This window comes from Lytechinus pictus, chromosome 4 (genome assembly GCF_037042905.1).
Source record: "Lytechinus pictus isolate F3 Inbred chromosome 4, Lp3.0, whole genome shotgun sequence".
NCBI lineage: Eukaryota > Metazoa > Echinodermata > Echinoidea > Temnopleuroida > Toxopneustidae > Lytechinus > Lytechinus pictus.
In genome coordinates this window covers 19,246,336-19,262,527 of record NC_087248.1, presented here as the reverse complement: position 1 = coordinate 19,262,527, position 16,192 = coordinate 19,246,336, and the positions used below count along the sequence as shown (strand labels likewise).

General features: G+C 37.0%; 1 protein-coding gene across 1 annotated transcript in view; it reads right to left on the bottom strand.

Moving 5' to 3' along the window:
• The window catches only part of LOC129258889 (protein quaking-B-like), a 41,490-nt gene extending 33,655 nt beyond the window's left edge, over positions 1-7,835 (bottom strand). The window contains exons 1-2 of the mRNA XM_064097974.1: positions 7,823-7,835; positions 4,328-4,458 (exon numbers count right to left, since the gene is read on the bottom strand). Coding sequence (XP_063954044.1) covers positions 4,328-4,458; positions 7,823-7,835 — 144 coding nt within the window. The remainder of the gene's footprint in view (positions 1-4,327; positions 4,459-7,822) is intronic.
• Positions 7,836-16,192: the final 8,357 nt, after the last annotated feature.

Sequence of the window (16,192 nt, the reverse complement as noted above, 5' to 3'; positions counted from 1 at the left end):
GGCAGTAGTACTCTATGAAAACATATCAAAATGTTTTTGTTTGCCAAGGGAAACCAATGTTTTAAATGGATATTTTATGTAGATTAATCATGCAGGCATATACGAACAGTTTTATACTTTACTGTTCAAGGACACTCCTGCATTTCTAAATCCTAAGTTTGATTAATAAAAAGGAAGCATTTATGAGGCGTTGATTATTAAAGTTGATTATCTGGTTGCCATTTCAATAGTGTACTATTACCCCAGCTTTTGCTCAAGCTGCTTAATAATATTGAAGACACTTGTGCATACAAGAAATGCCCATGTACCTGGGTTGAGAACAGCACTATGTGGATCAATTTCTTGCTGAATGAAACTGCATCATGACTGGGATTTGAACCCATGGCATGACCCTGTTTCAAAGGCAAGAGACAGAACCACCGGACCACAGAGCTCCACAATTATCAGAAGTATGTAGTTGGGGCCTACATGTACATGTACTTCAACATTAGATCAATTAGAAACGTTGCTTTTCTTTCAACATTCAAAGTGCATTGGCATGGTGGGCGTAACATGAGAAAATAGACGATAGGCGGTATACAATCAGATAGAACAACATCTTCCCAGATAGGATGGGCTAGCAGTTCCATGTGGGTGTGTTTACACTGGTATAGTGTAAACCTTTGATGTAATCATGGAATTTTGTGAGGCAAGTTCACATAAAGGCCCATATGAAAGTAGAAAATGAAAACCTGTTGCATTCTTTTAGTATAAATTGTCAGTCCAGAATGTATATAATTTATATCAAAAGGTGCAAATCAAATAATTCTAATTCTAAAGGGAATAATTCTGGTATTGTATTTCAATTGCTCCACAAATACACATAAGGCCATTATGTAGAAGATTTTTTTAAACATATAGGACTGTACAGAACATTGTTGAGAGCCTTTTTTTTTTTACCGAAAATGCTACTCAGATTTGGTAAACTGTAGGCCTACTTTCTTGACAAGCCTAAATTCTGCAATTTCCGCATGATGTCTAATCCGCCCTTGAAAATTCTGTATGAACGCACCCAAAGACAACAAGGCCCTACTCTCAGGACAGTAGCTTGTTCACACGTTCTCCTTCGAAAAACTAACTTTAACCTAGATTAAGAATGTCTGTACAACTAAAAAAGCCCCCAATTGCTCAGCCATCGCTAACACTTCATCAAGATCAATTATTCATCCATTTGAAAGACCCAATTTACAATGCTATGAATATTTTCTTACAACAATATTTCAGATAACAGCACATCGGCATTTCCAATGAAAGGTGACAAATGGATCCAATTACGTGAGATCCATCTTTTGACAAAGCCCATTCCTCTCTTTTTTTTTTCCTCCAGATGCAATTGATTTTTGTCATTACCACAGTATCTTGTAGCCTATATAATGAATTACTGAATAGGAAGTCTTTTTCCGCAATGAATTTTTGATGGGGCTGTCGTAAGGGAAGGATGATGGATGCCGTTGAGCGGTCTTCTACATGGAGCTGGAGTATTAAGTACTCTATAATCCATCTCTTAATAAGATGAATACATGTATGACTGACAGATCTTAATTTGAAGAAATACATACTTACAAATACTGCAAAGAGAAATGATATTAAAATCTTGCAGTACTGAGTAAATATTTCATGTAAGTGGCTATTTTCACACATAACATATCAATGGGATTTTAATTTTTTGACTTACACTAATTACCAATGCAGTTTTGGGACTCTGGAATAATTTGCAGATAATTTTTTGGGATATTTCACTCCCTGGAAAGTGTTCAATGAAAATTTTGGTAACCTAAATATAATGATAGATAATGAAACAAACAATCTACTTCATTTTGTTCTTTAAGAATTGTTTTTCATTCCTTCTTTCAAACATAAATGTTACATGATCACCCCCCCCCAAAAAAAAAAAAGACCCACAGAAGCATTGTAAGTTTCTCTGGCTTTCTTTGGCTATGGGAGACCAATTACTTCTTCTTTGAATCATTGTTATTGCTTCAATAAAATACCTTGAACTGCTGCCCGGAGCATTAGCAATGGAAATTCCACAAATAAACCTGTATTACCGACCAAAATCACGACCACAATCTCATAAAAGTGGGAGGAAAGGCGAATTTCTTCTTCTATTTTGATGTTTTGTCTGTACGCCACTCACTCCATAAGCAGTTATATTTGCCCAAATGTATTTCACAATCCAATTTTCAAATCCCAGAGCTCGCCACCCGCAATATCTTTAAAAGCAATCAATGTGTGCATCAATTTTACTTTGAGGCCAACTCAAATACGACGACGACGAGTGAGGTCGGTGCTCTGTGGCGAGTCTGATTTTGGACAGGGGGGGGGGGGTATCGCAATTTGCTTTCCTCGTCAGGATTTACAAGTCAGCATTCATGCCAAGACTTCACACTTTACTTCGGTTTGCCACAGGCTCGTTACAATACGCCAAGCCAAGGTTGATTTCAAGCTGCCGAGCAACATGCTGATTTTCTCATCATCGCACCTACAGACACAATGCACACTTCCCTGCCAAGGCCGCGGAGTTTGATCGAGCTTGAATATGGTCGAACATAATAATTACTTAACCAGGTCGCTTTAATATAATAAATCATCGTCGGAACGGTCCTCTTCTACTCAGAGGCCCCTTGATGGTTCATTGTTTGTTACAGAAAGAAATAAGGGCCCCACTAGGTCTCAAACATAAGTGAAAACGACCTAAAATCATGGATTGATTTCAACGGAGTAACAGAAACCTCATAAATTGAACGTACAGTGGATTGGTATCATTAACATGGTGATCAATGAAACTAATTGTAAAAATCAGCCCTATAGTATAATCAATCACCAAACTTTGTTTAATTTGACAGTGATGAAATGCAAGCTGGACTAATACTTATACCGATATTTGCTTTCATTTCTAGCTGATCAAAATTAAAGGCCTAAAGTGTATGGCATGCATAATTTGACCAATACAGAGCAGAGCTTTAGCCATCCATTATTAAGTGAAGCTCAACTTCCGAGAAAAACTAATCACCTTTCTATTTCTTTCCGGACCCGTACAACACGACAGAAATGACCTCCTGCGTCTCTACTTTATTCCAATTATCCGCACACAAGCCGAATCTTTTGGCAAATGTACTTGCTTGGCGGCAGAGAAGTCACAACATTCACGCTTAAGTTCTCCTCCCCGCTGCGCACCGATGCTCTAAGCTCCCCCAACAAGGACATGCATCATTAGAGTTCGTTGATGAAGTGCGGGGTATGCAACATCGTTACGATGGCCGTAGACATAGTTGTCTCCTTGCAGAGAGCTTTATAATATAATCTAGAAAGTTATTCCCTTGGTAGGCATAACATGGTAATGGGGTTCCTCAAATCACTGAAGCTATTTTGTCTTGTACAGTTGGAAGCAAGATCGTCTCTCTCTGCCCCCCACCCCCCCCCCCCCGCCCACCCTTCTGTGTCATTTCATGTAAAAAATACCGTATGAAAATGTCAATAAACTATGGAATGGTATTGAAAATGAAAGTCTTATATTGCAGATGAGAAGAGCAAAAACTCAAGAGAAGGCGAGCAAGCGAAGACAGAGAGGGGGAGGGGAGATATGATACTTTATCAGGATGAAAAAAAAATCATAGGCTGAAAAATGACTTTTGAAAGAAAAACCATATTTTGATGAACAGTTGTATTCAAATGAGTTGTTTTTTAACGCCACTTCAGTCTTTCCTATTTGCATATCATTTCCTTAATATTTCTATCTAATTCTTTAAATAACACTGAGTCATGTCTATGGTTACTTCACATTATTTGAGCACCGGTGTCATATTGTCCTAAGTGTCCTCAACTCCAGCTTTACAATCCAGGTATTTACAACTTCTTTCAGAATGAAAGTGATATTGGAGTTGTTTACAATATTTGATAAGTAAAATGTGAATTTTAAATGAGATTATTTCTACTTTTCATTTTATTTGACTAGTCTTGTCTTTCTGTAAGCTTTTCATTTTATTTGAGTAGTCTTGTCTGTAAGCGTAAAGACTCACGGTCAAAGTGTTCATTATTACAACAGGAGCCCTAGGCTGCATGATTACTAGTCTTCTGAATGCACTGTTTGGCGGAGGTCGTCGAATGAGGTGATTAAGTTTTCTCCCCCTCTTTACTGAGTAGACTGTTAAGTTGAGTTTGTATTATCTCTTGAGATTTTTATTTTGTACTCAAATCGATGTATTATTATTATGCTACTTTATATGCACACATGCTTCAAAGTGCCAAATAAATATTTACAAACCAGTGAATAAATACATAAACTTACATCTGGGTATGCTTTGATGGGGACGAAGAGTTTTTCTGAAAGTTGCGTTAGGGAACCTTTGGCTTCCGGTAGCATAAGAGGTTGACTCGTTGATGGAATACTGTAAAGTGATCTCCTCACTCGATTGATTTCTAGTTAAAGAAAAAAAAATCACAAGCAAATCATTAATTCAAATTCCTTAAAGTCTCTGAAGATTTAACAGTGTCCCCTATTTTACTATACCATCAATCACTTTGATAATTTGCATGACATGATAATCAAGAAAATTAAGAAATGCAAATGGTTTCTTGATTAATCAAGTTAATTAAATCATGGTAACACTTATACCATGATTACAATTACCAAGATTACACTAATACCTTGGTCACATTTGCTCTACGGCGGCCGTACGGCGAGTCGAAAACAGCCGTTTTAACATTTTTTGTCCAATTACATATAGGTGGTTTGAATTAAAATGAATAAAATGGCTGTTTTCGACTCGCCGTACGGCCGCCATAGAACAAATGTGACCAAGGTATTACATGTGCAGCATGATAACACTTATTCTTTCAATACACTCAAGTTTCCACTTTAACCAGAGACACTTACACTCTGATCACACTTTATACACCATGATTACACTCACACCAAGATTACACTTACACCATGATTGCACTTACACTAACACTACACTTACACTTTGAATTCAACTTTCACCAGAGACACTTAACACTTCCATGACACACACATTTTGATTACACTTCAATACACCAATTGCAATCACACCATGAATACACTTACACTTTGAATTACTACCATAAAAATAACCACACCCGAGCAAGAAGCCTGATACCACAGACAAAAAGCAAGAAGCCAGAAGCCAGGTTCCATTTTACATTTCTTTGGTATGACTTGTGAGTCCAATGTATTGCATCTTGGAAAATAAAAACTTGTCAATTGGTTTCAAAACTGGCATAGCCTTCATCACACTGTCACCATTTCACAAGGTGCCAAATAAGTCTAATCTCAATCAAATCATGTCAAAATAACGATAATAACGATTCGTGTAAGGACTTGCAGTACATTGTACATCTGAAAAAAATGCTCCAGGAGGTTGAATAATTAGTCGCCTGTCATTTTGTTATCATAACAAATCCAAACATTGAGTATAGATCGGGTATTCCAGAGGTCTAAAAGCATTTGCAGCCCAACACTTGCAGAAAAAAAATCTTATTTTTGACTTCATATCTTTGGCTTCAGGTCTGTAAATATGACCTTTGTGGAATAATAAAAGCTTCCCTCATGCACAAAAGGCTGCATAAAAAGGGAGTTGCCCTTCAATATATACTGTCAACTGTTAAAAATCTATCAAAAGTGGAAGTTCTTTTCCCCATTTTTGTGAGTTTGAAGAAATTTGCTTTACTTGCACAATATTCTTGACCTCATAAAGCCTTGAAGAACACTTGAGGTTTTAATAAGGATTAGAAAGGTCTAAACGAATATTTGTTTACATATTTTCTCTTTTGATTCACAATATCCAGAGAGTCATACCCCTTTCATAAACCCAATTATGCGGATAATATCCGCATAATTTGGTCGTAAAATCGGAGCGGGACCTGACTTAACCGCATTATTTCGATGCTGCAACTATCCGCATAATAGCGGCATCGGGACCAGATTTGACTTTATGAACGCATTTCCAAAGTAATGCGGATAATTGCCATGGTGCGGTCACAAGGTCACCCTTTTCCAACACAACCCCATCGGAGGGGGTGTGTGCAGTTGCCATGACAATTATCCGCCTTTTTCAGGTCGGGCGTTCGTAAAAAATAGTGCGGATTAGTTTCAGAGTTTGTGAATGCAATTTTTATTGAATTATCCGCATTACTCTTAGGCGGATAATTGGAGGATGGGTTTATGAAAGGGGTATCAGACATGTACTGTCATTCGTTGTGACCAACTTGATCAGATTGTCACTGTTTTCATGATAAGTCCCAGGAAGCCAAAATCAATGAAAAAGAAGAAAAAACAACTCTATTTACAATATACTACACTGGTGCGTGTCTACCCCCTTTTTTAATAAACTTTTTTTAAATATGAAATTTACCATATAATTGTGACTTTGGCATGTTCAGCCCACCCACTTTCACAAATGTTACACGCTCCCTTTGTACTTGTTCACATGAATATAGGCCTACAGTTTTAAAACAATAACTTGGAAATGTACCTGTTTCTTTTCATTTCATGACCTTTTCCCCATGTTTGACTTTTTAAGAGTAATCTTGTGCTGAATTACAGCAGGAATCAATCCGTTTGATCTCTACAGATCTAATGACATAATCCACACTTCCCCTCAAATTATTTCTTTGATATGCTGAATGCAGTAAAAGGGCTTTCACACAAGAAGATAATTGCTTTTTTTTGGGGGGGGGGGGCTGGATCTAGGGCTCATGAGGTAGATACATGTACATTGTTTTAAGGGGGGCAAATTGCAGTAAACCTTATCTAGGCCATCTTGTGACTCCTCACTCTTTTTTTGTGTTTTTTTGGTTCAAATATAAATGTTCATAATTTTTTAACATTTTGATTTTCTGCAATGTGAATAGGGCTAGTGTACAATGTACATGTAAGGTCAAACAATGAAGAGATTTCTATTATTAAATATCACTTGCACTGGCACAGCCATCAACTCTCCTCTCATGTTTCACTTTCATAAAGCAATGTGGCTTAATAGTGTATGATATGACCCAATTAACCAACAACTGAACCTGCATTTGTGGGCAAATAACTTTTCTAGGAAATTCTGCTTTCATAACACATGAAGACTTCAATGTGCATGTCAGTGAGATGCACATGTATCTTTGCCCAAATTTCAAAAAAAAATCTGATTAAAAATTCAATTTTCAAATGTGCTATTCTGTGCATATTTCGACTAGTTTTGGGGCATACACATGATATACGTACCAGCACATTCCTTCGCTCTCCTCCCCAAACAAGTTTATGTGGTGACATGAAGCCAATCCAAATCAGCCTAAATTCTAATATAATCCTGTTATTTTTGATGCAGCAAATTATTGCAAAGAAAAAAAAAAGATTATAATACATAAACACAAATAGCGGGCTATTTTGTGAGTTTTCATCTCCATATTACAATCCCAATAGATGTAGGAGTTTTTTTTATAATTAATGAGCTATATGGTACATTATCCAAAATGCAAACATAGACCTACATGTTACATCTCCCCTATTAAAAGTCCATGATGCAAGTGAAGTTCTATGTGGATTTTGGCTCAGAATAACCTCTACATACATGTACTTATGGTACCATACTATTGTACATTTTTCAATACAGGCCTACATGTTCATATACAAAAAGGAGTCTAAAATCTATACTCTACTATCACACTGAGGTCATATTTCACGCTCAAGTGAGAATCATCCGCATAGGCTGATTACATAGCGATGCAGTTTCATGAATCTTGAGATTACAATAATGATAATAATATCATTTAATACCTAGGGTAGCCATTTCTATGAACTTTTCTCCCAGTAATCACTGCATTAAACTATGATATTACCTTTTCCATTCAACACACAGAATGCCCGACAAGAAAAGGCAGAAGGTCCCATGTTTTTTAAGTCTTTGGTATAACTCAGCCGGGGATCGAACCCACGACTTCCCATCTCTGAGGCGGGCGCTCTACCACTGAGCCATGAGATTTATCTCGACGTGAGCTAATCAGGCTACATTCTGGAAATCGGGAATACGTGGTCTAAAGGAAAGCCATCTATGGACTCCATTTACCCTTGACTCTTGTTGAACTTCTGAAATCATTGACAACTGAACAGTGCAAACAGATTACTCTCGGGAATTATCATAGCAGGTATTCCTGGTACCGCTCAGGCATTCAGCAATCATTTCTTCAAGGACACCATAAAAATGATAAATGTGAATACCATTTGTTCATAGTACCATGAAATACTATTCAAACCAAAAATGCTTTAGCGCAAATTTTTTAATGGTGTTGCCTGTCAGAGGGGTGTGGTTTAAAATTTTGTAATTGAAAATGGAAATAATGTAACCAAAGAAAAAAAAAGTTGTTTGATCATTAATACTTTCTAGACATTCTTAAACTGTAGGCCCTATATTAAAAAATATACACAAGAAATTTCAGTGTTATTTAGAGATAAGTAGATTTGATAAAAGTTTACAATTTTGATATCATTCATTTACACTCATGTTTATGAATAGAAACAATGATTGCTGCCAAACAATCTGAATTCATGTACATAAATATGTTTGTGAGTTCAACAGCCTGAAAAGCGAGTGCAACAATCCTAGGATGGTGTGTCATGGAGTTTCTCTCTACTCTAGTCTAAGGACTCCATAAACTGGTAACTCCTTGTCTTTCTTGAGTAGCATGATTAGTACTCAGCGGAGCCACAAAAAGCTCTCTTCATCTTATCCTGTCTGTCATTATGGGTACAAATGCAATGACTGTAAATTCCCATTGACTTTATAATATCAACTCAAGAAAGGTCTTGAACAAGAAAGAAGGGAAAAGAGGGGGAGAAAGGGGAAGAAAGAGGGAGAGAGGAGGGAAGAAAGAGGGGGAGAGGAGGGAAGAAAAGTGGGACATGAGTGAAGAGTGAATGCTGTATTATCATGTTTACAGATAATCTCACATTGTGAAAAATTATTAGAGCTACATCTACAATCATGATGAGTGTACACGTAGCTACCAATATTTCTTAAAAGTACAAAGTTTGTGCTACCATTACCTTCAAAAATGATAAATTTACAATATTTTTGCAACATATACATTGTACATGTAGGCCTAGGCCTATGGCCTAGACATAAAGACGTGGGAGGAAAATTGTTGACTGCCCGATTAGAAAGGTATACCCTGCCAGTGCTAAAAATCAAGACACTAATGGTAAGGTATTTACACGTGTATACCCACCAACAACAGAAAAAATACCTTGTTTATTCTCTGATCATGAATATCTAACAAGATCAGAAAATATCAGTTATTTTCCCATAGTAATAGAAGAGTATGTCACCTCAAGTGAGTAGATACTTTCCTAAATTACAAAAACTTTTGGAAGTTTTTTTCTTCATGGTTGCATAAGGAAAAATTGAATGTGCTATAAAATACTGCGTACTGTATTTCGTGTGATGTGTGGGTATAAAAGCACCTACTGAGTGAGTGAGATGATCATCACACAACGGTTTGCCATCTCTGAAATATTTGACTAAGCACACAAGCCGAAAGAACATGCCGCTGCCAGTAGAGGGTCTCGCAAACACTTGGCGAGTTTACCCACCAGCAGAACAAGCTTCGGTCCCACACATTAACAAGTGCGTATCTTGCACGATTTGCATAGGTTCTGTACCGGTAGGACAGCCTTTGAGGAGGGCACTCGAGAGGCGTTGCATTTGTAGCAATTTCTTACCACCACAACAGCCATCCATCTCCTTCTTTCAGTTTTTGTTTACTTCTCACCGGTTGTCACCACTTGGAGAAGCAATATGCGAAGGGATTTGTAATTTGCATAGCAATAGATGGCAAATGTGTACTCCGGAACTATTTGTGACATTCCCCATAGTAATGCAAACTTCAAATGACCAGGAAAAGTGCAACCGAGATGTCAAAGGATTCTGGTTTCAAAACATTTCATAAATGTACAAGACTGGGGGAAACTTACATCTCTTTTTTCTATCTCTCTCTTTTTAGGTTGTGATTCATTATTTTCATATGATGATGAAACTAAGAAACTTGTTGAATAATGATAAAAAAATATCAAGTGGAGAAATAGAGAAACTATGCTTTAGTACCTTATGATCTACATTGCCTGTTTGAGATAGCATAGATTCGAACTTCGATCGCAACCACAACTGATTTTTAAAAGGCTGAAAATCATCTATAAAGAACGAGCCATTTTGTACAAAAAATGTCTTTTTCCATCACTGGATACAGGCTGATTAAGTCTAAATTTAGACTTTATTCCGAAAGTGGCATCCCCGATTACTTTGCCCAAATGAACTATAAGTACTGTACATGAAATCTAAGAGGGATAAAATCTCACATTAATGGAAAACCTCACTCTCTTGACTTTTGAAAGGCTGCAGAGTGCAGATTACTACTTAGCTGGTTCCAGAAGATAAAATGGAGATTCCTGCCTTTGAAATTAAAATAGCATGGCTAGAATGAGAAGTTTTTTGTAGAGAAGGGAGAAGTTGGGGGAAGCAAGAAAATAGTGTGGGATTTTCATGTGAATAACAATGCCCAATTCTTAAGAAAGCATCCATCATACAAACCTGTCCATCTTTCCTGACAGCCTTGTACATGAAAATTATAGTCTCGCACTCGCATGGAACGAGAATACTTAATACGGAAAAAAAAAGTGAAAGAAGAATATTCATGTCTCCAGAGTCGACGGCTCAATTCTTCCGCTACCCGCGTCTCAAGTTTCAGAGTTCGACCAACAATCCAATTTTCAATTGGAGAATATCATCCCTTTTACGTGACTCTGGCATGTTGCGTTTTGTGGCAGGAGAGGGACGCACACACTTCTCTCTGTCTATCTCTCTTGGGGTCTGTCCTGGTGAGAAACTCTATCATCCTCTAGCCAATGCCAATAAAACGAAGGTGCAAAAATGAAGAAACTGTGAAGGAATATTCTTTAATTGAATCAGTTCTTGGGCACGAGGTGAGCGAGAGGATGCTACAGGCCGCTACGGTCACAAACACATCCATCCTCCTCTTAAGAAATTATATGATTATATATTTAAGGGTAAGCAGGTTAACAGAAATCCTAATTCCTAGAGGGAAATCTTAAAAAATAAGATTTTAATGGATGGCGAGAAAGGTGGCAAGTTACACTCTAATCTTATTAAAGAGAGCAAGAGATACATGTAGAAAGACTTAGAAAGTATAAAATCAAATAATAGATAGGCAAAAATGATCTAGGCCTACTAGACTAGAATAGGACAGCCTGACATTTATTGTCATAGGTAGCATGAAAATAGATGAAAAGATGGGAAAGATATTTTTGTTACACCAGCATCCATTGTTAATGAGTAAAACAATGAATCTAAGAAGACTACATGTAGGATGAAGAGTACTGGTAATCAAGAAGTGAAAATAGGGCACTACGTTCAAATATCGAGATCACGTTATCTGTCCTCTCCTATTCGAAGGTGTACCTCAATCCTACAAACTTATGTCTTTATGAGAGTAGCAAAAATAGAGGTTCGAATGATAAATGTAGCCAAGCAACAATCTAAAATACCATTTCAAATTGAATGAAAACTCTGTAAATAAAGCTACATTCTGAGAATATATCAAAGGATTCAGAATATAAGCCAATAGTTCTCACCAGAGCGTTGCTGAATAACGGAACTTTAGAAGACTTACATACAATCCTGGTGGGTGTTTCATAAAGCTGTTCGTAAGTTAAGAGCAACTTTAAGAACGACTGGTGATCCTTTCTTGTGGTAAATGGTTTATTCATTGGCGATGGTTTAGCGCGTAAGAAAGGATCACCAGTCGTTCTTAAAGTCGCTCTTAACTTACGAACAGCTTTATGAAACGGCCCCCTGGGCTATCATTTAATTAAAAACTTTCACTGCCCCTTTTGTTTGAACAGCTTCACAAAAAACAACTTCATTTCAGAAAAAAAAATGATATCTTTGTATCATAAAGTCCTGTCTTGTGGTCATGATTTCCACTTCAAAAATATTTCCTTTGAATCAGTTGAAGAAAAAAGTAATCTGGTCTGGATGAGGTATGATATGACAGCCATGATGCACAATATTGAATAAACAATCACTGAATGTTTAATTTCCAACCTCAATGTTTTCCAATCATAACCCCAATATCTTTGGCTCCATCGTGTTCCTAATCCATAATACATGACAGTATTCCCAATGGAGTACCCCAGCTCGCCTAGAAAAGGTACAGATGATGAAGCATAATTCCCACTGGAACACTCCCGTCCTGAATGGGAAAAATAATCTAAAATCATATTCATGATTTTGAATACACCATCGTGGCCATGGCATATTGGAATGTCCTTTATGAGGTCTTTTTCACCAAATTTGCATCAAATTTGTTCTACCCTGTTGTATACATCAATGGCAATAAGGAGTATTTGTTTCCCCTCCCCCGTCGGCATATCCTAATGTAGCTGAATCAATTCTAATCTCACATTTTACATGATTTTTTTGCACTGTGAACCTATTATTCTACTTTTTAAATCTTCAGAAAAACCCTGGACCGTCCATGGAAAAACAGACTGTGTATTAACTGTAAGAGTCCTATTTGAAGGCACTTTATGTAATTAACCAGGAAATTTTTGACGGGACAATTCCCATCTAAAAGAAGCCTACATTGTAAGTGTTGGTGGAAGAACACGCACAAATCTACATGTCCGCCGAGTAACCGGTCTCTTTTGGGGTTTTGGCGAGCAGCTGAAAGGGTAATAGGAATTTCTTGTCAACTCTCAGAGCACTGTCCTTCCTCTCTTGCCGTTCTAATTAGCTGCCTGCTACGGGAACACACCAACGCCAATCTAACATGGCCGACTTCAATTCTTTACACATGCGCAAGTCCGTGACAGAAATATCTCAAGGTTCTGTGCAAGCTATATTTGGGCTACGCACATTTTAATTAACTCGGACAGAATAACAGATAGACGGCACATCAAGAGAAGAAAGAGCCATTTTAATCAGAACTTTATTGATATGATGTAAAAGTCATTCCTATTTTTCGTCTGTACAAGTGTACAGTACCTTGCCTCCTTGGTAATCTCATTTCAAAAAGGTGCAAGTTCTTAAATTGATCATTTTTTTTTGGAACATCACATTTGATTTCCATGGAATGTCATTGGCCACATTTCAAATTTAATTTCAATGGTGTGACTACAGCCACACCAATGAAACAGACTCGAGACGGACCAATGATATGCCATTTGAAATAACAGTATAGCTGAAGTCGATTTTGATGGTGTTACTGAATCTGTAATGAGAACAAGTACGATCAGTAGAATATGATACACGTAGTTAAACTCCGATTCCAACAAACTTTGCTCACAAGACCATAAAGCATTCTACTTCTCGAATATAGTCTTCTAGGAGAGAGATGTTATTACCTGGTACTAAAAATACGTCTTTAGCACAGGCTAGCTCTATTATTTTTATATCAAATACAAAAAGCTTTAGGACAGAGCAAATGGAATGCCATCACATCAATATTCTTACGCAATCATCGCCCCCCCCCCCCCCTCCCGATTTTGAGTAAGGTACCTCATCATTGATGGCAGACGTCTATAACAACCGCATCAGTGTTGTTATTCAAAAGCAGCAAACATCATTACCAGGCACTATTAGACGAGACTTGGACAAACTACCATTGTGACATTCACTTGCATGTCAGTTAATAGCAGATGACTTCACACCAATTTACCCAATTAAAAGAACAACATTGCTACCAGATGATATCCACATATCGTAAATGGGAAAAAAGTTCAATGCTGCTTTTGCGGTGATCCACAATGATCATTCCGCGAGCATATATCAAGCTACGATGCTTTTGATAGCACACCTAACGTGAGCAACACGCTCTTCCCAGTCTTTATAAAGTATATTTTAGGTTATTACGTGCTTAATTACAGGCTGAATAATTGAAGCATGATTTCAAGTGGTGTGAAAAATTAGAAAGGGTGCTTGCTTCTTAAGTGTTTGAATAATTGATGATCAATTTCCGTGTGGAATGCTTGGATCCAATTCTAAACATCTACACGTACAGGCCTCTCTGCACGAAAAGTAATGCAAATAATTTGTTCATTCATGTATATGTCTATTCTTTACAAGTACAAGGAATAGAGAATAAATAGTACAGAAATCAAATTTCCAATAAATTATCATTCATTTCATTTTTGGAAATAAATGTACTTCTTTAAAATTGTCATGGGGTGACTTATTGGGCACTATATGAAGGACTTTATTCATAACAAGCTTTAAACTTTGGTGAAAGGACATTGATACAAACTCCATTATACTTTTATATTTTGAATGCTTATTATTTACCAGTACTTTTACATTGTAATTGTTTTACAAAGCTGAACAGGCCTGCACACAGCATCCAACAACCTAAAATAAAAACCAAAATAAATGTACAATAACTAAACATACATTAGGGATCATTTTAAATTTTTCCAATAGAGAAAGCAATCATTGTTGACTATATGTATGTAATTGAATGTACATATACATGTAGCTATTCAAAGAAAGATTGGAAATAAAGTTCAGTGCACATTGTATAATCCACCTTCGCCAACATGGCCACAAAAAGCAACCCTTATCATGATTCATGAACTTTATATCGCCCACCAATATGCATCAAGAAATGAGAGAAAGAAAAAAAAGAAAAATTAGGGAGAGGATATATTACATGCATGGTGGCACTATAAGATTGCCAACTACACGATGAGCCGCTCCATCAACTTGATCATCGGACTATCATTAAGTTAATGCCTCTATCATGTTAGTTAACCTACACCCAAGGACAAGGTCAAACCTTTGACATTAAAGGGATCAAAAGTATGCTCGAAGATCAGTGAGTTCAGAACTTTGATGCGTGGTTGTGGCATCATCAGATAATATGCAATGGATTCCCATGCCCGAGCAGTGAACACGCAGCTAAAATGATCAATTTTAGGAATACGTTCAAGCATCTACCCCTCCCCCTTCGATCGCTTAAATTCTGAAATATGTTGACAAGTAGCCTGACAAGACAAATAACCAGCATTCTTGTATAGGCCTATCGAGTTCATGCAATATTCAGAAAAAAAATTAAAAAATTGTGTTTTGAACACGATGCTATCAGAGTCATAAATGAAAAGACAGAAGTGCATGAAGACAGTAGATTTCTTTTATTCATTTTTTTTTTTTTTTTTTTTTTTTTGGGGGGGGACACATGCACCAAAGCTAACGCAAAGTTGACCAATATTCACACAGTCGACACTGAACAGCCAAAATGAAAGTGACAAAAAATTGCAAGAATCTTCTTCCGCAGAAAACTCATTATAAAAGCATAATTGTGATTCATGTTTATAATTCTCTAAGTCTAATCTTTACATGAACGCAGCAGCCATAATCCGACGTGCCCCTATCCTCGCTCTCAACACAGTGATGGTTGGCTAGGCCTCGGTGCACTGCTGAAGCTGTCTATTTCTCTGCCCCCTCAACCAAAACGTCATCAAAACTCTTGTAATTACTGCCACTCTTTCAGCACGGCAGAGCAGGTAGATCGAGATCGACATCTGTATAATGTCTTACTCCCCCTTTTAGTCATTTCGCAAGCAAATGGGGGGGGGGGGGGATAAAAGTATGCCTTGAAACATGTGTGTGCACTACCCATATTGCATGGGTATTAAAGGGGACAAATTAGTCAATGTCACACATGCACTTCTTTATGCAATACATGTATGTCATTTGAAACTTCTTTTTAAAATTTTAACTTGCTTCAAGGTATTTACAGTATAGGCCTATAAAGCAGAGAATTGGTTATCGATAAACAGGATTTTCACCAATTGAAGTATATGTACATTGCACTGATCCATAAAAATATGCAATATGCTACATGTATGTAAATGTACATGTAACTGTAGGCCTACACATTTTTATCATTGCCAACCATCTTCAAACAAAATAATGAAAGTGGAGAACTGCGATTTCAAACTTTCACTTTCTACTTTCTATTGAACCTGTCTTTGCGATATCAAAAATGAATTCATTCTTAGAAACTGCAGGCAGATGTGCAACCAAGGCAAATATCTGAGATTTACAGTATCTAGTATTCTGAATTTCATTCTTTAAAA